The sequence below is a fragment of the Dromiciops gliroides genome, chromosome 4 (genome assembly GCF_019393635.1).
Source record: "Dromiciops gliroides isolate mDroGli1 chromosome 4, mDroGli1.pri, whole genome shotgun sequence".
NCBI lineage: Eukaryota > Metazoa > Chordata > Mammalia > Microbiotheria > Microbiotheriidae > Dromiciops > Dromiciops gliroides.
Window position 1 is genome coordinate 485,319,699 of NC_057864.1, and position 26,490 is coordinate 485,346,188.

The 26,490-nt window shown below is 48.5% G+C and overlaps 1 protein-coding gene across 2 annotated transcripts; it reads right to left on the reverse strand.

Moving 5' to 3' along the window:
- Positions 1–679: 679 nt before the first annotated feature.
- Positions 680–24,966, reverse strand: LOC122752905 (Holliday junction recognition protein). 2 transcript variants are annotated; one of them, XM_043999873.1, is made up of 10 exons: positions 24,851–24,966; positions 23,788–23,854; positions 17,348–17,403; positions 15,678–15,735; positions 14,727–14,785; positions 13,612–13,710; positions 12,300–12,378; positions 10,376–11,606; positions 2,635–2,749; positions 680–1,475 (listed from the first exon to the last, which is right to left on the reverse strand). In XM_043999873.1, exons 1-10 carry the CDS (start codon positions 24,953–24,955, stop codon positions 1,371–1,373), a joined length of 1,974 nt encoding a protein of 657 aa, XP_043855808.1. In that variant the 5' UTR covers positions 24,956–24,966; the 3' UTR covers positions 680–1,370. The 2 variants fall into 2 exon arrangements, with proteins under 2 accessions (XP_043855808.1, XP_043855809.1); XM_043999874.1 differs by lacking the exons at positions 680–1,475; positions 2,635–2,749 and adding an exon at positions 2,756–2,902.
- Positions 24,967–26,490: the final 1,524 nt, after the last annotated feature.

Here is a 26,490-nt window from a genome sequence, read left to right on the forward strand (position 1 = left end):
CCTGGAGCACCTTTTCTCTTTTCTGTTAGCATCTCTATACATATGACTCCCAAATCTAAAGGTATGGGCCAAGCCTCTCTCCAGATTTCCAGCCCCACATCACCAACTGTCTGTTGGACAGTTCCACTGGATGTCCCACAGGTATTTAACAGTCACCATTTCTCTCAGACTCACCTGTCTTACTAACACTTGTGAATTCTACCCCCAGCATAATATCTTGTGTCCATCTCCTTCTACCTCACACATACATCTGTAGTCATAGTCTGCTCACCGTCACCTCTTTCTTTTTTTTTTTTAATTAAAAAAAATTTTTTTTTTACCTCTTTCTTACCTAGTCTATTGCAGGAGCCTCTCAATCAGTCACCTTGTGTCCAGGCTTCCCAAGCTTCCTGTCTCCCCATGCTTTCCTCTCCAACATGTCTTCCATGTGGCTGTCAAGCTGACTTCTCCACAGTCAGGGATCTGACCCTCTCATTCTTCTCAGATGTCTTCAGTGCCCCTTGTTGGGGCAGGAGCTGTTTTGGTCTGTGTGTCCCCCAGCACTTAGCATAGTTTCTGGTACATAATAGGTGCTTAATACGTGCTTATTGACTAACTGATATTACAAGTGGGATACTTCATATGGTAGGAAAGAAGTAGATCATATGAAACATATTTTATTGATAAAACCTTCATGAGCAGTCTTAAAACAATGTATTACATTAAATTCCACAAGTATGAATTGTATCGAAAGGGTCAGTTCATTGATAAAAACCATTCTCAGCACTGCCTTATTTTAGGTTTTTTTTGTTGTTGTTTTGTTTGTTTTTGCAGGGCAATGAGGGTTAAGTGACTTGCCCAGGGTCACACAGCTAGTAAGTGTCAAGTGTCTGAGACCAGATTTGAACTCAGGTCCTCCTGAATCCAGGGTTGGTGCTTTATCCATTGCACCACCTAGCTGCCCCATATACTGCCTTATTTTAAATACACATACCTGTTAACATGCAGTGGGCTTGGGGGAGGGTCTGAGGGATAACAGTGATTTTTTAAAAGTCTCATTCAAAAAAAAAAAAAAGCACAACTATGAAGTGACATGATGTCCCTTCACTGAAGTCAGCAACAAAGTCCCTCCACTCCAGTTCTTGAGTCCTTATTTTAAACAGGAACAGGAAGCACACCCAGGAGGGTTAGTATAAAAATGATTTGGGAAATGGCTATGTTTGCCTCTGCAGCAAATTAAAACCTGACCCCGGAGTAAATCAGGAAAATCTGAAGTTCTGCCTAATCGGGGAAAGAATCCTCCCCTCCCCAGAGTTCCATAAAGAAGAGAGAAGGAATGCACATGGTGGACACAAGTCTCTGTCAAGGCAACAGGGCCTCCATCAGCGGCATTAGTCCCGGAGTCTGAAGGCAGAACTTCCCAATCTCCGGCTTCCCCATCTTTCAGACCCGAGCCCTCTTCTCTTCCATGCCTCAGGGGAAGCTTCCTGTTGGTGCTAGGAAAAAGCAGAAGACCATCCCATCACAATCACCACTGGGAGTCTAAAATCTGATTCCTTGGATTCCTCTTTACTTATCCCAGAGCCATATCTCCAGCCCTCTCTCTCCCCACCCAAAATGTGTCCATCTAATGGGGCCCCTGCCCAGAGGGGCCTCTCAACCAACCACAAGTCACAGCTCCTTGCTCGAGTCAACCCAAATTATGTCACATGACTATCCCCCAGGAAACCCAGCAGAAGCAGTCATGGGATTATAGCCAATCTGAAGAAGCAGGAGGACCAGCCAATGAATGTTTGTCAAGTGTCGATCAGTGTCAATTCTAGGCAGGGGGCTGTGTAAATGACTATCCCCTGGCATCTGTCACTTCCTGGGAGAAGTGAATGAAGAAGGCAGAGAAGAAGCCTTTAAAGGAAAGGACTGGAGGGTGACTGACCTAGAGCCAGGAGGGATCCTGGGGGCCTTGTCTGACAAAGGAGTCAACTGAAGCACAGAGAGACCGCAGGAGTGGAGATGGAGAGCAGAAGGCTCCCATTTTACATAGGACAGGACTGAGACCCACAGAGCCTTGAGTGGCAGAGTCAGGGTTCCACCCTCAGGCATCTGTCTACCCTGGGCCAGGCCTGGGCACTACCTTTAGGAGCAGGGCAGAAGCAGAGCAGAAGCAGAGCAGAATGCCACTTGTCAGAGGCTATTCCTCAGCTCTTGAGCCAACGCTGTGCTTTACATCTTGTACAGCGGGGACCAAGCATCGACAGAAGGACACTTCATATCCGGAGACCTGTCAGCATGACTCGGCCCCCATCATGGGCGGCAAGATAGAAGAGACGTACAAGGAATGCTACCCAGAGCTCTGACTTCATTCCCTCTTACTGGAGGGGAGTGGACATCAGCCACAGCAATGAAAGTCGCAGAATGAAGGGATAAGGGAAAGGGCAAAGCTCACTTAAAGGAACCAAGGTTGGAGCTCATGGGGAATGTGGGTATGGGAAGGTGAGGGCGTTAGGTAAAGGACCTGTGGGAGGGAGGGACGGAAGGAAGGCTGACTGATTTGGATGGAAGAGGAAAGCCATCCCTGATGGTATCAGCTGTTGCTACCAACCCAACCTGGAGGAAACACACACACACACACACCAGGAAGACCTGGCTTTTTGGTACCTGTTCCTTGGCAAAGGTCCCACAGGTGGCTCCTGAGTGCGATAGATAAGCACTGGACATCCTGGATTCTGTTAACTTTCCACAAGGGAAATCCCCCGAGTCAATGGGAGAGCACCTGTTAACAAGAGCGGCCGGCTATGAAAGGCCATCGTCCCAGTCAGAAGCCAGCGCAGCCTACTACCCTGTCCCCCTCCATGCCAGGTGTTTCCTGAAGGGTGGCTATGTGCCCATCTGGGCAAGCGGAGGGTAGATTTCTTCAGTTTGGCGGCTGTAGAGAGAGGAGGAGGAGAGAAAGGAGAGACAGAAGAAGGTGAGAAAGGGGACCTCATTCTCTCTTGGTGGAGCTGAGGGCCTCTCTCCCTCCAGAAGAGCTCATTCATTCTTTTTTTTTTTAAGTGAGGCAATTGGGGTAAAATGACTTGCCCAGGGTCACACAGCCAGTAAGTGTTAAGTGTCTGAGGCCAGATTTGAACTCAGGTACTACTGACTCCAGGGCCAGTGCTCTATCTACTGCGCCACCTAGCTGCCCGGGCTCATTCATTCTTGCGTATACCTTTGTCTATTCACATCTATACAACTTCCCTAATTTTGGTTCATCCTGCACCTTGATACACCGCAAGACTCTTTTATGTAACCCGCATTTGGAGGAAGGGACCGAAGCTAGGGGTTATCTTTCCCTTTTGAGTGAACAGGGATAATGGCTTTTACTCTGAACCCTTAAAAGGGAATAGGGCAGCTAGGTGGTGCTGCAGTGGATAGAATGCTAGGCCTGGAGTCAGGAAGATTTCCTGAGTTCAAATCTGACCTCTGACACTTACTAGCCATGTGACCCTGGACAAATCAATTTACCCTGTTTGCCTCAGTTTCCTCATCTGTAAAATGAGCTGGAGAAGGAAATGGCAAATCACTCCGGTATCTCTGCCAAGAAAACCCCAAATGGGAGTCAGACATGACTGAAATGACTCAACAACCAATCCTTACTGCAATATTGAGTCAGGGAAGGCTCTTCCGATTAGCTTAATGGCTAAGAGGAATTTGGGAGGGTGGGAAGGGGGTAGAAGGAAGGCTTTGCCCTCTCTACAATATGGACATGATTGCCAGGAACCTACTATACTTGAGGAACACAAATGGGTCTTTCACCATCTCATGAATGAGCTTGGAAAGCTGTTTTACCAAGGATACCAAGTATAGCCCAGACAACATAGAAAAGACTCCAGCAATGGCGCCTGTCCTCTCCCCTCCCCTCCCCCACAGAGAATGTTGGGGATCGGTGTGGGACTCTGGAAACCAACCACTTCTGTGCTAAAAGTAAAGAATATCAGGGCAGCTAGGTGGCACAGTGGATAAAGCACTGGCCTTGGATTCAGGAGGACTTGAGTTCAAATCTGACCTCAGACACTTGACACTTACTAGCTGTGTGACCCTGGGCAAGTCACTTAACCCTCACTGTCCTGCAAGAAAAAAAAAAGTAAAGAATATCACAATTCAAAAGTGCTACATACACAGCCAAATCTCATCTCTGTAGTTTCTATGTTCCTCCTGATACAATTATTCAAAACAGGTAAAAACCCAACAGGATCAGGCAGCTAAGTGGTATAATGGATAAAGCACTGGCCCTGAATTCAGATCCAGACTCAGACACTTGACACTTACTAGCTATGTGACCCTGGGCAAGTCACTTAACCCTCATTGCCCCACCAAAAAAACCAACAACCACAAAACAAAGAAACAAACAAAAAACCAGGATCAATAGGAATAGAGGAAATATGTATAGGAACTTGGGCTCATGTGGGATCACACCATACTAGGATCAAGGCTGATTCAACAAGTCATTAAAATATCAGCCTTTAAGAAAGAACCTGAACCTTGGCCTTGCACCCCATGAATGTGCCTTCAGCCTGGAGGTAAAAGGGCTGGGGCGGGGGGATAGGAAGGGGTGTGGGTACAAAGAGTCCACAGGACTGTCTGAAGTGGACATGTCTCTAATCTGCACGTCACATTTTCTTTGAGCTCCTACAATTCAGTGTGACTCACAAAGCCTTCTTTGGGCATGACCGCCAAGCTGGGCGCTCCCATGTGTCACAACTAATATTAAAGTTCTTCAGGGAGACCTGGAGAGTGTCCTTGCACTGATTTTTCTGACCTCTGTGTGAGCGCTAGTCTTGTGTGAATTCTCTGAAAACAGTCTTTCAGGCATTTAGGCCACTGGCCAGCCCATCGGAGCTGTGCTCTTGGCGGTAGAGCGTGGATGCTTGGCAGTTCAGCTGGAGAAAGGACGTCAGCCTCCAGTATCTTATCCTACCCACCAGGTGAGCTTCAGAACCTTCCCAAAGTTATTCAAGTGTCAGTGGTTCAGTTTCATGGCAGGGCTGGACCATAGAGGGCATAAAGAGGAGGAATGTGCAAGAAGACTGGAAAATGATGGAGTGAGGTTGTGAAGGACTTGGAAGCCAGAGCTTTTCTACTGGACCCTAGAGCCCACAGGAGGACACTATAGACACATGGTGACCGAGCTTTTGGAAAGTGGCAGCTGTGGGTGGGAGCCAAACACAGCTTGTGACCAGGTGCTGGGCAGCCACGCACACCACAGACTCAGGCTCTTCAGCAAGACTTGGATGTGGGGAAACTCTGTTGGCATCAAAGCATTTGGAGCTAGAAGAGACCCTGGAAATGATCTGTCCAGGTCCCGCACGGGTTACCTGACTTGCCCAAAGTTGTCGCCCAGGCTGCAGAAAGGTCGGCACTGAGGCTGTACAGAGTGGAGCCTGGAACACTCTTCCCATTTTACAGATGAGGAAATGGCATGATCTCTGTGTGTTTACACATACACATACATAAGCACACACATAAACACATATTTGTAAGCATGGATACACATGTGTATCCATGACAATGGTCATCTTCCATGGTACATGCAGACTTCTGGACATGTCCTTGTCCCAACTCTACTTACACCAAGCTAGGTCCTCTGAGGGAGGCCTGCATCTCTTCTTCTCAGACTTGTGGGGATAAAAGGGGTGAAGTTTGGTGCGTCTTCCCCAATGTCAATCACCAACACCCCTTTGGTGGAACTGACTTAACCAAAGGTCATTGCTCCAGTACCATTTAACCAATTCACCAACTCACCACGGACTCTAGGGTCCCATCCCTCTGGTTCTAAGTTCTCTCAGTCACCACAGCCTTGGTCCACTCAGTCTCTCACACTCTACCTAAGAATGGACCCATGGGACAGAAGGAAGAGCATGGCCATATGCACAGTGTCACAGGAGCCCACTCCCAAGAACGGGCTCTCACAGGTCTGTCCCAGATCACAGAGGAAATTACTTATCCAAGGTCACACAGCCACCTAATAGCCAGGCTTCCAGCCCAGTGGCCTCAGCCATCATCCTGGGGAGGCCACTTTAGACCCACAGCAACCAGTTCTTGCCATCAAATTCTCAGCATCAGTAGAAATGACACAAGAGAAGAGGCATTTACATCTGCTGCGCTGCTGCCCCCCAAGGACCACTCAGAGGCACCTTCCTGGTATTGTCTCCCTGGTCAGAGCAGGGGCTGTGTCCCTGCCCTCAGCGCCTTACACATAATAGGTGCTTTGAGTCATTCGTTCACAGCCTGGATCAGACTCCAAGAACCATAAACTACTATTCATTGCCCCAGGATGAAGACGACAGCTCAGTCTCCAGGGGCTTCCACAAAGCCCTTATCACCTCTGACATCTGAGAAGGGTGTGTGTGTGTGTGTGTGTGTGTGTGTGTGTGAGAGAGAGAGAGAGAGAGAGAGAGAGAGAATCCTCTCAATGCTGCTGCCAGCAAGTCTCTCCAGAAGCAGATCTGGGGGCAGAGTGGTTGGGAGAAAGGTTCTGCTCTGCCTCTCTCCTCTTGCCCCAACAAGACATGGCCAAGCAGGCACCAGAGAAACCTCCAAAAATCCGTTTTGTTCCAGACCTTTTGGCTGCACAACAGAAGAAAACGAGCAAATCTGGACCCCGTCCCAAGTCAGTCCCTGGAGTTCACACTCTTGTCAGACCTTGAAAGCACATGGAAAAGAGCCAAGAAACCAAGACAAATGGCTGCCTTTTGCAGAGAAATCTCTCTAGATGCACACCACTGCCCTGCATGAAACAGGGATATCTGATGGTACCAGCAGGTTCCCTGAGCCTCTGCTGAGATGTCAGCTCCCTTAATAACACTTTTTAAAAATTAGGTCGGGGGATAGAGCACCAGCCCTGGAGTCAGGAGTACCTGAGTTCAAATTCGGCCTCAGACACTTAACACTTATTAGCTGTGTGACCCTGGGCAAGTCACTTAACCCCAATTGCCTTGCAAAAAACCCAAAAAACAAAAACAAAATTAGGCCAGGGGCAGCTAGGTGGCACAGTGGATAAAAGCACCAGCCCTGGATTCAGGAGGACCTGAGTTCAAATCCAACCTCAGATACTTGACACTTACTAGCAAGTCACTTAACCCTCATTGCCCTGCCCCCGCCCCCCCCCCAAAATTAGGTCTCCAGGTATCACATGTGTATCTGTTCTTTTTTGCTTCCATAAATATGGGAAGACAAGCAGAAAGCTTAGCAAGGTCTCAAGAAGGGGAAGTCGGCCGCCCCATCAAGAATAAGCAGTTCAAGCAACTCACCATGTGGTTCCAAATCAGCCAGTCCCTCCCCACACAGACCTAGCCCTGGGTGCAGCCAATGATGATGGCCAATGGGTGCTGCTGAAGGTGATACCCCGTCGGTTGGTCGAGTTGTCCCCCTCCTCAGTCAAGCCTTCATTGAGCTGTCACTGAGTGCTAAGATAAAACAACAGGGAAAACCCCAGGCCTGGACCTTGGGCGGCTCACACTTCCAAGGGTAAATGGCAGCCGACTGTGGAGAGAAGGCCCGAGCAGTGGGAAGACCTGTACACATTGGGAAAGGCCTCCTGCGAGAAGTGGGCTTTGGGGGGAGGGGGCAGTCGAGGATTTTTCCACCATGAAAGTGACAAACTGCAGTGATGATAAAAATGAATCAGAAAAACACCTTCATTTGAATGGCTCTTCTTTGGCCTGGGATCCCAGCCCAGGGTCTGGCAGACGCTACCCCAAGGTGAACGAGGCATGATCATGGCCTGGGTAACGGCCCTGCTAAGGGTGGGCAGGCTGACCACCATGTAGTGAGCTCCTTGGCCCATTGTTATGGTCTGTGAAGATGGGGAAAGGCTGTAAGCTCATTACATGCATCAGAATCTGTCCACAACATGTCATGAAATGCCGATCATGGAAAAGGCACTGGGCGGGATGCTGAGGATCCAAAGGAAAGAATCCCAGGTATCACAGGCATGGTGATAGTAAAGAGAAAACAGATATAAAGGAATGTCAGGGGATTCAGACAGACAGCAGGGAGGAGCTTGGGCTGATGCTTAAAGAAGGTGGGGGTGAACTCCAATGTGGGGGATGGGCCCCCAAAGGGAGAGATGGGGTCAGGGAGACCCAAAGGAAGCTGTGAGCGCAGACAGAGAGGAAGTGATGGAGGCATGACAGGTTATGCAGACAGAATCCATGAGACTTGCCAAGTGATTAGAACATGAGGCTTGGAGGAGAACCAGAGTCAGAAGAGATTCCCAGCTGGTGAACCTGGCTGAACAGAGGACATATGGACCCTTCCCACAAATGAGGATGCAGAGGAAGAAATAGCATTTCTCTGGTCGAAAAGGCTTCTCAGGGGCAGCTAAGTGGTACGGTGGATAAAGCACCAGCTCTGAATTCAGGAGGACCTGAGTTCAAATCCAGCCTAAAACACTTGACACTTACTAGCTGTGTGACCCTGGGCAAGTCACTTAACCCTTATTGCCCTGCAAATAAAAAAAAGAAAACCCTTCTTAGACCCAGCACCGCCCTTCAAAAGTGAGGCTTAGCAAGGACAAAACATCTTTTAGGGATGGAGATTAGGGGTAGAAACTAACAAAGAGGATCTTGTAACAAAGAGGATCTTGTTAGATGGGTGCTGTCCCCAAGCCCTGAAGGGGTCAGGCCTATTAGCCCCAAACTGTCCATATTAGGTTTTCTTCTTCTTCAAGATTCCTATCTTACAAGTCAGCTCTCGAACTCATGACACATTCGCTCCAAAAAACATCCAAATAATGCCATAGGACAATGCCTGGAGCAGCAAAATTCACAGAAGAATGTGCTGAAATCATCTTCCAACCAAGAACAGCTTGGAAGGTCAGAAGGAGGGAGCTGCTGTGCTGATACAGGAGTCGGTCCCAACCCCAGTCACCCTGACACAGATCCAGTCCCAGGAAGGCCTCACCAGAGAAGGAGACCCCCAGAGCCTCTGAATCAGCTGAAGTGCCAGTGTCATCTGGAACTAAGCTCACAGTCTGGTGAGAGGGCTGAGCCCTGGGTAGGGGGGAGATTACAGGGGTCTATGCTGGTGCTGAGGCAGAACTTGGGTTTTTCACCCCTGCTGGGAACCAGGAGGTAGGCTTGAGTAGCAGTGGCCCAGATGGGGGAGGAGCACAGGCTTGTCTGAACTGACAACCACAACACACAAAGCTGGTCGATTAGCAAGTTGGTCTGGGGTCATCTATGGACCAGGGAACAGGCCAGGTGAGTGAAGAACCTGCTCCTCCTTAAATCATACCACCTGGGACTTCTGAAGCTTGGGATACTGCAGCCTGGAAACAGTGCCCCACTTTAAGGAGCTAAAAGTCAAGTAAAAGAAAGGAAAGATGAGCAGACAGAGAAAGATGTCAACATCAGGGCCCCTAAATCTAAAGCTTCCAAGAAAAATATGAATTGGCCTCAGGCCCTAGAGGTGCTCAAAAAGGACTTTGAAGATAAAGTTAGAGAGGTAGAGGAAAAAATGGAAAGAGAAATGAGGGGGATGCAGGAAAGACATGAGGAAAAATAAAAAGATTCCTATCTTACCACAAACTGTCTTGGGATACGGGGATATCCATAGGCATGACTATGCCAGGAATGCTTGGAAATATTTAGTTCAATAAAATGATTTCTGATAGAACTGTATGTTGAAAGAAGATAAGAGTATTCACACCTTTTTGTTCTCCTGACAGAGGAAGGACAGGGGATGATAATGAATTCTGCCTAAGGAACATTCTGTTGGGTATGTCCTTCAAAGGGCTAGTGGCACTAGAATACAAAAGTGACCAGGACCAGAGGTATGGCTGTGGGAGGCATCTTCACAGACAATGACTGAACCCATAGAAGTTTACAGAGATCACTGACATTAAAGAGCCTCGGGTCCTTAGAGTTGAGACTCCAACATGGAGGCTGATGGGGCCAAGGGGACTGAGAAGTGATAATAAAAGATAGAAGAAGACCCAAGGGAGGACAGCAGAAACCTTGAGAGGATCCAAGAGGACAGGAAGATCAAGGGCTGGGGGTCAAAACCAGATGGGGGAAGATCAAATTCTTGACTATGAACAAATGCTGACTTGTTGGAGCTCTCAACCGCATCAAAGGGCTCAGAATTTTGACTGTGTTGTAAGGCAAGAGGGCTGGAAGGGCCCCATCATGTGACAGTTGGGGAAACTGAGGTCCAGGGAGGTGAATATTCTGCCCAAGGCTGCCAGGGTGTGAGCCGTAACCCCAGGATGCTTCTACAGTCTCAGACACGCACATTTATTTGTTTAGTTGTTTTAATGTATTAAGTCCCCATAGAGACCCCGATCCTTTGGGACCCTCCTTTCCATACCTACTGTTTATGGCCATAACAAGGATTACTTTTAAAAAATACCTACGCCTTATCTCTCATCTCTGAAGAGCTGAAGCGATCCCATGTCTGGGAGCTGGACACTTTCCGTCTTTTTGTTGGGGAGGAAAAGCTTCCTTTCAAGGTGTCCCTGGGTGAGGCTGAAAGGTGGAGCGTGCTGACTATCTCACACAGGGAGTCCCTGGAAGTGCCCCGGGGGGAGGCTGCTTTCTGTGGTGCCTGGAGACTTGCCCAGGGGCCTGAAGTTTCCAGGGATTCCTCGCACTTGCTCCGAGGCAGCACTCTGGACTTCTGCCCGGATTTCTTCAGGAACAAAAGCTCTTGTGCCCACTGGGCTGTCCCTTGGGCATAGGTATCGAACATGGAGTCTATCACATCCCGGGCTTTGCAGGGCGTGTGTTCCAGGCCAAAGGGAAGGGACTTTCTTGCCTTTGTAAGGTTCCTTCTAGCAAAGCCAGACTTTGGGCTCATTTCAGAGGAGCTGGAAGCCGAGCGCTCCTGACACAGCCTTTCATGGGATGTAGGGGTGCTCTTGGGTGTCTGGAGGAGATGTGACATCGCTGGTGATCTGGGTAGATGCCTTTCCTGCCACAATGCGGCTCCTGCAGGAGCACCCAGCGGCAAAGGGTAGGATCTCTCCTTGGCACTTGTCAGAGCTGGGGGCAGAGACAATCTGGGAGTCACCGGAGACCTTGTGTGGCTCCTCGAGGGGCTGGGGGCTGCTTGTCTCACCTCCATGGTCCTGGGAGGCACCTCTGGAGTGGAGAGGCCATGCAAGGCCCCCCTCCGTGCCAAGTGGGTGAGGTCAGGGGTCGACAATCCGCCATCCTTGACAACAGTGTCTGATTCAGAACAGGGCAAGAAGTTCTGCTTATAATCCTTTCTGCAAACTAAGTGACTTTTCTCACCTGGGAGAAGCTGGAACTTTTGCTTAACCTTGAGAAAACTACTTTCCATTGTCAGTGTGATATTAAGCCTCCTTTTCTTTGGGAACCAGCCTTTGGAAATATATTTATTGGTGGAAACGAGGCCCAGCTTCTGAGAAGGCAAACACCTGCACAGGGAACACAACATTTCTGCATATATGTCACTGAGCGTGAGGTCCTGGGCAGAGTCGTCTTCTTCAAAAGTAGTATCACCCAAGAAGCAGCTCACGTTGTTCCTCCGGGATCTCCAAGCCAACAAGCTTTGGTTTGGGGACACAGGGGCCACTCTGGGGGGTGCGGTTGGCTTAAGTGGAGTCCCATAATGGCTGCAACCTGAGAACAAAGGAAGACCAAATTAGATGGACACAGCCAAGTCCTGCTTCGGGGTCTGCCTGAGGCATGGAGGTGGCCCGGGCTTTGAAGACTAGGCCACTGCAGCAGAAGGCCTGGCATCAAGGCTCTGAAGGCAGCCTTCTGCCACGCTGGAACTGCTGCCCCAGGATCAGGCTGTCCAATAGTGGGTAGGGGTCCTCACTAGGGGACTGGCTGCTGGGTACAAATTTGGGAGACTGTCACAATGCCCTACAAGGCTAAAAGTATCACTCAATACTGTTTAATGAATTCCAAGCCCTGGTTCACACCATGCCTGGTGTCTCCAACTGGGAAAACCCAGTGGTCTGGAAGAGTGCCTTTAAGAGTAAGTTTTAAGCAAGTTGCCACAACAGAACTTGGGTGAGGAGTGCGCTGCTCACCCACCAAAGATTTTTCTTTGTTCTTGTGACCTTTAGCCAAGGCTTGTGTCAGTCCAAAAGCCTTAGGCCAAAAATGTGGGAGGCAATGAATGTGTTCCCACCCCCTGGTCTGGAGGGTAGGCAGGTCCAACATGGGTTAGAAAGAGACTCCCAGTGACACCCCCCTCCAAGGAACCCCAAGACTGACTCCCACAGGGTTTGTCCTGAAAACTTCTCAGCTCAGCATGTCCAATGGAAAACTGAGTCAACTCCACCAAGCATCTGAATCACTCACCCGGTAAAGCTTTCGGGCCCTCTTTGACTGAAGGGTTCACGGGGGGCTTTAGGTCCTTCCTCTTTCCAAAACTGTCAAACTGTAAAAAAAAAAAAAAAGCCCAAAAGTCGGGATTTAAAACCACAGTTCAAGGCCGGAAAAATCTAGAAGCACAGAACTAGAATTGGGTCTGGAGGCAGCCCCGAGCTTGGCCAGCCCGTGTCTGAAGAGCATCTCTACCGCAACATCCAGACAACTGGCTCCCGGAGCCTCCATGGCATTCCACTCTTGGAGAACTGAGCAGCTGTGTGGTCTGGGTCTCGGTGCCCTCCCCCTCCCTGGGCTGGGTGACCATGGGAGGCTAGCCCTCACGGTACCACGTGTGCTCCTGCTGCTGATCACCACAGCACCCTCACACAGTAGTCGATGCTCATCTCAGACCACCACGTTTGCATCCTAGTTTTCCCTGCCCCAAGCTCTTCCCTGAGGCCAACAGACAAGTCCAAAGCCTCTAAGCATGTAACAAGGACCACAGTGGCCTTCTAAGTCCTTTCTTTGCCAGACTACACACTCCCAGTGCGGCCGAGTGCTTTTGTGAGGAGAGGGAACGTGCTGGAGTGAGCAGAGCCCTGGACTTGGGAGTCAGCAAGCCCCTAGTTCAAATCCCCCCTCTCACATTAGCTGTGTGAGAAACTGGAGGGCCCTTTATTGCCTCAGTTTCCTCCTCTGTAAATATGGATAGCAATACTCACAGCACACAATTCCCAGGCTAATGGGGATGGGACACAAAGCCTTGTTTTCACTTAAAAGAAAAGTGATCTCTCACATTAATTAAATCCCCTTTGGGAGCAAGACCCACAATACAAGTTCTTTATATAATTGTGCACAGACAGCAAACATGCCCCAACCTTGCCTTGGCAACAGCCTCTTCCAAGGTGGAATTACTCATAGGAGCTACTGAGAAACCATGAATGTAACAAGGACTACAGAGAAGCACAGGAAGACATGTGAATGGATGCAAAGGGAAGTCTGCAGAACCAGATGACACAAAAGAAAGCTCAACAACAACAACAAAATTGTGAGCTGTGATGAATAAGATGCTAAGACCCATCCCTCACTGCCTTGGAGAGGTAGGATTGTGGGTGAGGATCCCGGGGAGAAAATGGCAGGCTGATTCTGAGGCACTGTTAGCTCTGTGAAACGGTGTTTCTTTTTCCTTTTCTATTCTTTGTTGTAACAGATGAAGGAGGGAGAGGGGGAGAGGATATATTGGGAAATGTAGGGGATATAAAACACAAAATGCATCAATAACATTAAGTTGTAAAAGAATTACCATGATCAGCCTGGGATGGTCATCTTCCAGGATCACATCCACTCGGGTCATGCATTTCTTGTCTAAATCATTTTCTGGAAGGCTTTGGAGGCTGTCATTCTAAGACCAAAAGCAGTACTTAGAGAATTCAATTTTCAAAAAAACTCCTCTCTGCTTAGTCTACTCAACTGTATAGCTCATCAAGCTAAAATCCTTTCAGTGTAAGTGCCAAGTCCGCTGGGGACGAATGGTTAACCTGTCTGTGCAGCGACAAGAATGCCTGCCTTCCCTCTTGGGGATATGGATGACCCCACTCCCTACTCATGCTTCACTAACTGGCTACCTCCATGCCAGTAACCTTGCTGCTGGGGCCAGAGACCAAACCCTGGAGGAATTAACCCTTTCAAGTCAGGAACCCCCCACAGGGCCCCCTCCAGCCATCTCTGTGCCTACGAGTTCTAGAAGCATCACCTATCACTACGGCATGACTTCTGCAAAGGGCCCTCATCATCCCAGTAACTTCATGCTCTATCACCCCACTGAATGTAAGCTCTTTGAGAGCAAGACCTGCCTTCACTTTTGGATGGATATGATCAATACTTGGCATAGAGCTTGGCATACAGTAAGTACTTAACAATAAATGTCTTTTCTTTCATTCATTTCATTCATCCACTCACTGGTAATGGGCGTTTCCTTACAAGGATTTCTTATACCAGTGAATCCCCAAGTCAAGATGAGGAAACCATGTATCAAATTACTATAAAATGCCACATTTATAATCCTTAATATTCTGTGATTAAAAAAAACAACATCAAGGCAAGTGACAGTCTATTGGTGACCACCCTGCCATTCATTCTTGCTCCAGCTCAAGGAAGAGACAGCCAAGGTTAAAAGCCATAACAGCTTCAGGTGGGAGGAAGAAAGGGGAAGACCTGGAAGGGGGAGGGGGCTGTTGGAGGGGCTGCTATTGATGATGATGGGGCAGGAAGCTCTCTCTCTCGATGACAGCCCACGGAGCTGAACTTCAAATGCTTGGATAGGCCTCACTCCACGCAAACCCCCTTCCCTCCAGCCCTAATTCTGCCTAATTCTAGACAAACCCAAGAAAGTTATGACCAAGTACAATTGGTTCTTACCTTCAAGCTGGTATCATCTCTTTGAAGAGAAGTTACATTAAACCGGTTGCTTTTGACATCTTAAAAAAAAAAAATCTCAATTGGAAATACCCTATTTGCTTTCCAGGTCAGTTTTTAATTATTCAAAAGCCACAATGAACTTTCTCAAACACTATCACTGGTAGCTTCACAAACATGCTAATAATCCTTATATATAATCATTTGTCTCATTAGCAAAACCAAAGTATCGATCCAGGCGTTTGTGGCTTAAATCAAAATAATCTATTTATCAAGTGATAAAGCAAGTGGATTTTAGTTTATTGCAATACCTCTTGTTAGTTGGATTCTAAAATTTTAGCTGTAAGCACCCTAAAAATGTCTATTTCGAAGGAGGTAGAAAAATCTCAAAATTCACAATCAAACTTAGAATAATCCCAGCAACAGTAATAGCAGCTGGGGCCCTTATCTGTAAAATGGGGATGGATAATAATAACCCTTCCCTCGAAGGTTGGTTGTGAGGATCAAGTGAAACAATATTTGCAAAAAAAGGCTTACCACAGTGCCTGGCACATAGTAGGCACTATATAAATGTTAGCTATTATGATGAAGACCAACAGACTTCCTGAGAACACACTGTCTGTGAAAATGTTAGCTAGACTCATCACACAGCTATGGAATTCGGATCTTTTTTTTATGGATTTCCGACACAGAAATAGATACTTGTTGTTTGTATTAAAAAGGCCCCAGTTTGCTAAGAGGTCTGTCTTCCCTACTCTATAGTGAACCTACATTCTATCACAGAAGAATGCAAAAAGTGTGGCCCCCAAATCATGGATTAACAAACATTCAGAAACTCTTAGGAAACACCTAAGCATCTTAGCTGTTCAGCTCACTTCAGACTTAAATTCTCTTTATAAAGCAGGGGCTCTTACACCTCCCATGATTCATTTAAAATGTTTAGAGTTGTCTTACCTGTGAAAGTGCTTTGCATCATGTCATCTATATTGTAGCCTTCTTTCTCCAGGGATGTCTTAAAATTAAAAAAAAAAAGTAACTTATAATCCCAGCAATCACTGGCTTAAAAATCACTGATTATATATTGTCTTCTCAAGATGTTTTCTCCTCTCATTTCCATTCAGACAGGGCCTGAGAGTAGCCTTAAATGACTAGTTCAGTCATAGCTGGCCAGGATCATCTATGATGGACTTTGGCCTTTGCCTAAAGACATGAGGCTGGTCTTTCTGAAGCTACCAGGAGTTTGGGTGCTTTGGGAAGGGGGAAGGAGGGATGGTCTATGGGAGAAAACACCTTTTATTTCTTGCTGAAGATGGACGTAGGGCCATGGGCATGGAGATGGGACAAGAATAAGATCAAAAGTTTTTGAAGCCGGAGGCAGCTAAGTGGTGCAGTGGATAAAGCACCAGCCCTGGATTCAGGAGGATCTGAGTTCAAATCCAACCTCAGACACTTGACATTACTAGCTGTGTGACCCTGGGCAAGCCACTTAACCCCAATTGCCTCACTTTAAAAAAAAAAAAGCTTTTGAAGCTGATTTGGCAGTCGCCTGGCACAGAGTGAAGGCTGGCACGGTTCTCTTGGCACTCGGCTGCAGATGCCCAGCCCCTTTCTACATGGGAAGAGTGCTTGGAACTTATGGCTGACAACAATTCTGCCCCGAAGGAGCTTCAAAGCTGTCCTGGGGCAGGACAACTCCCAATCATAATACTGATATATATTTATAGCAACAGGGATAAAAACATTGCCGTAGTGGTCACAAAGGAAAATATCAGCTACTTGAAGAGCAATTTCCAGGGATATTGTTATCTGACAACGTGTGATCCTTATTTCTGGGGTTGGTGGGAAGGCTGTGCTGGGCACGTAGCAGGTACATGCTAAGCTCACCAAGAGCAGAACCACAGAGTTCAACGCCATGCTGTGAATGGAGTCATCCTAGGCCATCAAGGCTGTCTGGGGACCACGCTGAATGCAAAGGCTGAATTTCAAGTTTGGTTAGTTGGGAGTCCAAGGGTCAAATTTTGCGTGTTCCTCCTTCCCCTTAGAAGTCGTGTGACCATGGACAACTCTGATCTCAGTTTCTCTATCTAAAAACCCCAGAGGATGGTTCTGATGCTCTGAGATCTTGACTCAGCTCCCTGGAGCATCCCGGGATTCCTGTGTTGGAAGGGGCCTTGCAGTAACTAGTTTAACTCAAGCATTGTAGAAATGAGGAAAGACAGATACCCAAAGCCTTTTTATACTGAAAAGGGGAGAAGAAGAATCACTGCCCTCTTTGTATCACTTTAAGGTCTGCAAGGCACTTTGCAAACATCTCATCTGACCCTCACGACGTCTGTAGGAAGGAGGTGGGGGCTATGGTCAGCACCATTTCATGGAGGAGGCTTGGAGAGCTTCAGTGACTTGCACAGGGTCACAAAGCTACTAAGGGTCTAAGGCCAGATTTGACCTCAGGTCTTCCCAACTGCAGATCTGGGGCTCTATTTGATGCCCCAGCAGACACAGTTCCTGAAAGAGCTCAAAGGGCAGGTCAAGACTCTTCCCCCACTGTCCGAGTCCCAGGAAGACATTGTAGGGATGGCACCAGGTGTGAAAGCTCTGCTTGAGAAGAAGGTGGTGACAAGTACCTGGATATTCTGAAAGACTTGCTGAGTGACTATTCTTCCACCCCACTCTCTCAGCCCTAAGGGAAGAAAAAAAAAGAACATCTCAATACTTAGTTCATTCTCACCATTCTTCGACTCAGCCCGAATCTGTGTGGGAATGGTGCTCACTACTGACAGTAAGCAGCCAAAGAGGCTGCAGACCCGACCAGGGGCTGTTGGGTTCTAATGGAAGAGAGGAAAGGAAGTCCCATGATGGGACTCCAAAGAAGCACTGAAGAAAACCCCTCTCCCCATCAATCTGTTTCTTTTTCTTTCTTTTTTTTTTTATGAGATATTTTATTTTTTCCGTTACATGTAAAGATAGTTCTCAACTTTTGTTTATACATGCTTTACAATTTCAGATTTTTCTCCCTCCCACCCCTCCCTCCCCTCTCCCCTAGACAGCAGGTAATCTGATATAGGTTATATCTATATATCTATATATCATATACATAGACATAGACAGATAGATATATATACACACATATATATACACATAATAACATTAATCCTATTTCTGCATTAATCCTGTTACAAGAGAAAGAATCAGAGCAGTGATGCAAAACCTCAAAATAGAAAAAAAAAACAATAGCACCCAAAACAAAAGAAATAATATGGTTCAATCAGCATCTATACTCCACAGTTCTTTCTTTCTTTTTTTTTTTCTTGGATTTGGAGATCCTCTTCCATCATGAGTTCCCTGGAACTCTTCTGTGCCATTGCATTGTTGAGAAGAATATAGTCCATCACAGTAGATCAACACTCAATGTTGATGATACTGTGTACAATGTTCTTCTGGTTCTGCTCATCTCACTCATCATCAGCTCACGTAAGACCCTCCAGGTTTCTCTGAACTCTTCCTGCTCATCCTTTCTTACAGCACAATAGTATTCCATTGTATTCATATACCACAACTTGTCCAGCCATTCCCCAATTGATGGGCACCCCCTCAACTTCCAATTCCTTGCTACCACGTAAAGAGCAGCTATAAATATTTTTGTACATGTGGGTCCCTTTCCCCCTTCCATGATTTCTTTGGGCAAAAGACCTAAAAGTGGGATTGCTGGGTCAAAGGGTATGCACAGCTTTATCGCCCTTTGGGCATAATTCCAAATTGCTCTCCAGAATGGTTGGATCAGCTCACAGCTCCACCAACAATGCATTAGTGTTCCAATTTTCCCACAGCCTCTCCAACATTTATTATCTTCCTTTTTTGTCATTTTAGCCAATCTGATAGGTGTCAGGTGGTACCTCAGAGTTGTTTTAATTTGCATCTCTCTAATCATTAGAGATTTAGAGCATTTTTTCATATGGGAATAGATAGCTTTGGTTTCTTCATCAGAAAACTGCCTGTTCATATCCTTTGACCATTTCTCAATTGGGGAATGACTTGGGTTTACTGAAGCCAAGGTTCACCCTCACCTCCCCAATCTGAATGTTTTTAAATGGGGAAAAAAAAAAAGGCAAAAACATGGAATTACAAAGGAAGACAAGTATGTTGAAAATAAGATAGAATAACACCCCATCCAAGTTCATGGACCTCCTTCCTTCAAATCTATCCATGAACTGCAAAGGGTCTGCACACCAAGTTCAGAACCCCTTGGTCTAAACCTAATTTCTTTTTAATTTTTTTTTTGGGGGGGTGAGGCAATTGGGGTTAAGTGACTTGCCCAGGGTCACACAGCTAGTAAGTATTAAGTGTCTGAGGCCAGATCTGAGTTCAGGTACTCCTGACTCCAGGGCCAGTGCTCTATCCACTGCGCCACCTAGCTGCCCCTAAACCTAATTTCAATCAAGCTGCTTTTCAGTTTTCCCAGAAGCTTTTGTCAAACAGTTTATCAAAAAGTAGGCTTTTATATTTACTTGCTACAGTATGCTGTATATGTAATCTGTTCCACTGGTGACTTTTTTTAACCAGCACTAAACAATTATGATAATTACTGCAGTTTCAAATCTATCATTGCTCAGTTTCTTTCCTTCCCGCCTTTAAAAATTATATGCCTTGAGATTCTTAGACTATTTTTCCCCCAGATATATTTTGTTATTATTCTTGCTATATAAAGTAATCCCTTAGTAGTTTGGTTGGTATGGTACCAAATAAATTTAGGTTCTAATATCACTTTCATAATATTGGCACAGCCTAACCATGAACAATTAATATTCTCCAATTATTTATGTCTATTTCTGTAAAGAGTATTTTATTACTGTGTTCGTAGTTCCTGTGGGGATAGGTAAACTGCCAAATACTTTATATATTCTATAGCTATTTTCAGATCTCTCCCTGCTGGGTTTTGTCAGCAACATAAAGAACAGCTGGTGATTCCTATGGCTTTTACATCCTACTACTTTGCTGAAGTTATTGTTTCAGTTAATCTTTAGTTGAATCATTAGGGTTCTTTACAAAAGACCATCATGTCATTTACAAAATGAGATCATTTGGTTTCTTCTTTCCTTATTTCTTCAATTTGTTTTTTCTTGTCTTATTAATGAAGACCCAAAAGACAAAGTCTCTGCCACCACAGTCCATAGCGAAGCCTTGGCACTATCAAATAAATGGTTCAACATCAAACACTGATAATCACTTTATCAGTGGAAAAGACATTAAAGGCAAGGCCTGACCATCTGATTTGCTGTTGCCCCCGAAGGACCAGGGGGCAATCCTGTCTGGCTTGCAGCTGAATCCTCCTCTATGTGGTGTCTCCTCCATTAACGTGGAAGCTCCCAGAGAACAGGGATTGTCTTTTCTTTTTTGATAATAAACATTTTTATTCAAAGATTTGAGTTTAAAATTCTATCTCTCCTTCCTTCCTTCCTGTTCCCCTCCCTGAGGCGATAAGCAATCAGATATAGATTATACATGTACAATTATGTAAAACATTACCATATTAGTCATTTTGTACAAGAAAACTTGAATAAAAGAAAAAAATGAAAGAAAATGAAAAATAGCGTGCTTCAATCTGTTCCATCAATATCAGTCCTTTCTTTGGAGGGGGTAGTGTGTTTCATCAATAGTCCTTTGGGATTGTCTTGGATCACTGTATTACTGAGAACAGTTAAGTCATTCACAGTTTTTCATCCAACAACATTGCTGTCTTTGTGCACAACGTTCTCCTGGTTCTGCTGCTTCACTATCCATCAGTTCATTACAAGTCTTTCCAGGCCTTTCTGAAATCGTCCTGCTTGTCATTTCTTAGAGCATCACCCTCCTATACCTGTCTGTCTTTTCTATCTGTGACGTCAGTGATTAGCTCCATTTGGCATTCCAAGCCCCAGATAGCCTGCCTCCTCCTGCCTGGTCTTCTTAGACCCTTCTCCCTAACACACACACACACACACACACACACACACACACACACACACACACTCACTCTGACCCAGTGACACTGGCATTCTCTCTGGCTGTCCCCCGTGTCTGGAACGCTTTCACTTCCTCCCTGACTCCCTTTCAGTCTCCGCTAAAGTCCCACCTTCTGCAGGAAGCCTCCCCCTACCTCTCTTCATGCTGTAGTAGCAGCCTAATAGGCCTGGGTCCAGTTAGGGATGCTCTGGCCCTGAGGGGGACACTATGACCATGGAGAAATTCGACTGATCAGCTTTCCTGGGTCAGTGAGAGCTGACTCTTTCCTTAGAGAAGCAAAGTAGTTAATTAACCAGATAGTGGTTGGCCAAACAGATAATCAAGCAGCCACCCAGAAAGCTGGGCTCCTTGAATTTGCCACATGAGCTTGGTTGGGAGCCAGCTGTGTTTGCTGTGTGATTAGGACCAGGCAGTGACAATAAACTCGTTAGAAATGTGTAATTTTTATTATTCGTGTGTCCAAATAGCTAACATCGTCGCTTTCAAACGGGTGTAACTTTTCAGTTTTAGGTCTCTCCCCCCACCCCCTTCTCGCCTCTATAAAACTGTGATCTCCTTTGTTTGGGGAGTTGAAGTTAGACTTCTCCTCCCAGCCATGCCTGTGTGCCAAATGGGTTGTGGGGGCGAGTAATTCTTTGAAAGAGGAATGTTTTCAAGAACCCATCTAGTGGTGACAACACCAGCATTTTCCTTCTGTTAATCATCTCCTACTTATCCCGTACAGAGCATGTCTGTTCATGTGTTTGCTGCCTGTCTCCCCCACTGGAGCGTAAGCTCCCTGAGGGCAGGGACCCTCTTTTGCCTCTTTTTGTATCCCTGAACTCAGCACCGCACCTGGCGCACAGTAGGTGCTTGGCAGACCTCCCTGCCTGCCTCACTATCCATTCCCTTCTCTCCCTCTTGAGCTCTAGCCCTACAACTGCACTTGGGTGTCAGCCTGGCATCTCCAGGCTTCTGTCAGATTTCATTCTCTTTCTGTCCAGAGCACCCCCCCCAGCCCCACCCCAGTCATTCCTGACCCTTCTCTGGGGCCTCCAGGAGTTCTATCAGGAGTTCTTAGCCTAAGGTCCATGAACTTGGCTGTTTTATATCTATGTATCCACACACATACACACTCACATACATACATACATATTTTGGTAGCTACATTTCGATAACATGGGTTTCTTTTATAGTCTTTGCCTTTTAATTTATGTAACAAAAACCTTGAATCTGCAAAGAGGTCCAAGGCTTCAGCGGCCTGCTACCTAAGGGGTCCAGGACACAATAAAGGGAAGCAGGAACCCCTGAGCTGAGCTGTGTTGGTTTTCTACACCATCTCTGTTGTCTATATCAGCACCGACGCAGGGTCAAGGCAGAGAAGGGCTGAGAAGAAGCTACCAGGTGAGGCTAGCTTGGGGGAGAGCAGAGGCCAGGGCATCAGAGTACCAGGACGGGGCTGCCTTCAAGGGATTAAGCAGAATGGTGAGTTGTGACTAAGCATCCATCGTGAGGGTGTAGATGTGGGATGGGAGTAGGAGAAAAGCAGGGGCAAGGGAAGCTTCCCTCCAGGCCTGGGCAGACTGAGGAGATGGCAGGGCCAGAGGCAAGATGGCCAGGAGCCAAACGGCCGAAGGCTGGGCCAGTGCAGGGACCACCCGTGAGGACGGGGAGCTGCCCAATGGCTGCACCAAGGCCCTAAAGGGAGGAGCAGGTTTGTAGGCATGGGGGAGCTCCACCTGGCGACTGATGGAGTGAGAGAGAGAGGAAGGGGGAAAGGGGAGAGACCGAGGCCCAGAGAGGTTACACAAGCACAAAGCTGGAGGGCTGGGTTTTGATGCTGCCTCCAGGGACACAAGTTCCCAAACTGGCAGACAGCTTCCCAGCCACTGAGTCTTGCCAAGTGGACTTTCACCATCTCTCTACAGGACTCCCACACAGTTCAGGCTCTCCTCTCCTCTTGCCTGGACAAGTGTGACAACCTCCCTGCCTCCAGTGCATCCTCCACCCATCTGTCTTTCTCTCGTCTCTAGGACAGAACCCTTCACAAGCTGGCAGCTCCTGCTGACCTTGCTAGCTTACTGGCCCCAATTACCTTCTGTCTCCTACCCACTGCAACTTGCCTACTTGTAGTTCCTCAAATACAACATTCATCTCCCATCACCATGCCTTTTAACTCACTGTGCCCTCTCCCCCTCATGCCTGGAGTATACCTCCCCCTCCTTTTAAAAAATTTGATTTTTGGTGAGGCAATTGGGGTTAAGTGACTTGCCCAGGGTCACACAGCTAGTAAGTGTTAAGTATCTGAGGCCGCATTTAAACTCAAGTCCTCCTGAATCCAGGATCAGTACTCTATCCACTGCGCCACCAAGCTGCCCCTGGTATACCCCCTTTTAACCCATCTGGTAGTATACCCCTCATTTCCTCCAAAGCATAGCTCAAGGGCCATCTCCCCAGAAGCCCTATCCTGAGGATTCCCAAGTGGCTCATGCCACCCCATGACTTGGCCTGTATCTGACATTTAATTTTCTTACATACATGCTGTCTATCCCCCCCCTTCCCCCTAGAGTAAGCTCCCAAAGGGAGGGTCACCAGCTCTTCAGACAGTAATTATGACAGAGCTTAGTAAATGCTCCATTGATCGGTTGTTTTTATCCTCCAGGAGAAGGTAAGCTCCCTGAAGCCAGGGCCTACTTAGCCCAGCATCTGCCTGTGGGTTCCAGGGGTGATTGATCAATGCCAGTAAAACTGAGAATAAAAAGATGGCCCCTAAGGTCAGGGGTGAGCAGGAACATGTGAAGGAACAGGAGGGCCCAGCAGAGAACGTGCAGTGGGCAAGGCCCGCTGGACCAGATGGTAAGCTCTCTGAAGCCAGGGCCTCTTTGTTTCCCCTGGCACATAGTAGGCGCTTAGTCACTTTGAAAATGGCCAGGTTTATTAGGGAAGGCCAGAGTAACCTCGATTGTTGTTGACACTTCAGTTCTCCTCACAGGACACACAATCTCTTCTCCTTTGGAAAGAAAGCCCGGCCCTTCCTTTCCTCCCCTTGCCCATCGGACCTGCTCAAAACCACGGCTGAACTTACCATCGGGCGTCTGGTAGGTTAATGTCGCAATATGCACAAGCTGGTCTTCTTCGAAGGGCCGGTTGTACTGTGGAGGAAGATGCCCCGGTCCCTCTCAGCCTCAGGAGCAAAGCCATGACCCCGCTTCAGGCTTCACAAGCGCCCGGGGCTCCCACTGACCTCCCCTGCAGTCCACAGTCCCCATCGCAGTCTTAGCAGCCTCCTCACATTCCACGTCCAGTCCCCAGGCCTGGGATTCTCGGGGACCCCCAACCCAGGTTTCTTTCAAAACCAGCCCAAAGCACCCCCTCCTGTGCCCACACTTTCACTTGGAACACATTCTACTTCCACTCCTAGGGAAACATGATAGAAGGGAGGCAGCTGGAGGTCATCCCTGAACCTCTGGCACCCACTCAAGGGAACCTGTTCTGCGTGGGCATCTCCCTCCAGGAAATGGGTGCCAGGATCCAATGGGGACAACAGGACCCATGGTGCTGATGGGGGAACAACGCGCTGGGGGAGGGGCCAGGGAGCCTCTAGCGGGGTGTGGGGAGGAGGAAAAAAGGGGAGCAAGGAGGACACACCCAGGGGCATGAGGCATGAGGGGAGGGGTGCACGGGAGGGAGATTATTTAGAGGCTCATGAGGGCCTCCAAGAGATGAGGAATTAGGTGGGGAAAGACACCCACTGGACTGTCACGAAGGAAACAATGGAGGGGGATCACCCACTCGGGAGGTGGAGCAAAGCCTGTGGGATCCAGGTACCCACTGGGAAGGTAACACCCACGGGGGTGTTACATGGGCTAGGGGTACCCACGGGGGAGGTGCTAGGGGTACTCACGAGGCCCATAGGGGATGGAGCAGGACCCACGGGGGAACAGCAGGGGTGGGGTCACAAGGGTCCCCTGGGGCGGGGCACCCACGAGGGGCGGATGAGGGGTTAAGGGGACATCCAGATGGGCGGGGCAGCACCGGGGGTACTCGTGGGAGGGGTCACGAGGGTCCCGTGGGGCGGGGCACCGATGGGGGGGCTCACGGAGCGGGGCACCCGGACTCGGCCGGGGGCGGGGCGCGGCCGGGCTCACCTTGGCCACCAGGGTGCTCATGATGCGGGCGAACCGCCGGTTGCTGTCCTGCAGCTTCTTGCGGAGCAGCCCGCGCTGCCGCAGCCGGACGCCTGGGGCCGCCATGCCGGGCCGGGGCCGGGGCTGGCACTGGGGGAGCCGCCGCCGCGGGAACCGGGTCTGGGAGCCCGGCTCCGCCCCGCCAGCCACCATTGGGCGACACCGAGCCGCTCATCTTCCCGATCCGCTGTGTCATTGGTGAGGCTCCGCTTCCCGCCCCCTCCGTGTAGTCGTGTGACTCCATTGGGCAGTGCCGGTAAATGTCCCGCCCTCCTGGGAGAAAACCGGAGTCACATTGGTCCTTTTAAATTTGTTGATGCACCCCCACCCACTCCAACGGTCGGAGAGCTCCGCTGCCCCGGAAGGACGGGGTCCTTAGCTCCACCCCTCTGGCACAAAACCCCGCCCCAAACTGGGCGTGAGGGCGGAGCGTCAGAGTCTCGGATCATTGGGTTGGAATCGCTGACTCTCTGCGGCTTCCCCTTTACAAACCATTGCTCTCGTGCGAGGAAGGAGATCCTCGGGCGGGAAAGCCAGAGGGCCCGGGTTCAAGTCCCATCAATTCTCAAGGTCTTGTTAAGTTCCTTCCTCTGGGACCTTGGGAGGCTGTTGCTGGTGGAGGGCACCCATGTGACCGTGTGCTGGGAAGCCTCAGTTTCCCCATCTGCCAAATATGGCTTGGGCAGATGTCCCCGGAGGCCTTGTAGAGGGTCTAGGGTCCCTGCCAATGCCCCCTTGCTCCCTCTGCATCTACAGCAGATTTGGGTCTTGGGTCCTAGGGATGGAAAGGCCAACCTTAAGAAGCCCCCCCCCCCCCCCCCGCCTCACTGCTCCGCGCCCCCACCCCCAGTTTTCCAGAGGGGGAAACAAGTTCGTGCCCAAAGTCACTCAAGCGCCGCCATCCATCCATCAGTGCGTAGGCGTCGATCGAGTGGCTACTTTGTATCCAGCTCAGGTCTAGGCTCAGTCGAAGAGCGGACCCAGATGATTCCGACCCTGCGGGGAGGACCTCAAGAATGCTATTGTTGGGGAGATCAGCCCTTAGGATGGCCTGAGGGCTCCGGTATCGGAGCCCAGGACTCCCTGACTCTGAGGCTGGCACCTTATCCGTTACACTGGCTGCCTCTGGGAAAGTTCAAGGAATAATAAAAAAGATTCCACTTCGATTCCTCAGAAAGGTCTGAACAACTGACTTTGCACAAGTGGATCAGTTAAGGCACAAGTGGAGATTTCCTCAAATGACTCAGCTCACAAACCATCCACCTCTGCCCATCTTGGGGACAAAAAAGGAAATGGCTCCTGCGCTCCAGAAGGCTTCATTCTACTGGGGGAATCCATTTTATTTTTTATTTTTTTGCGGGGCAATGAGGGTTAAGTGACTTGCTCAGGGTCACACAGCTAGTAAGTGTCAAATGTCAGAGTCCAGATCAAACTCAGGTTCTCCTGAATCCAGGGCTGGTGCTTTATCCACTGCACCACCTAGCTGCCTCGGGAGAATCCAATTTGTGAGCCACAGATCTAATCCAATGTAAGGAGTGGCAGTGGGGAAGGAGGGAGCCAGGCAATTCGCCCTATCAGCAGTGGAGGAGCCAGAGACATTT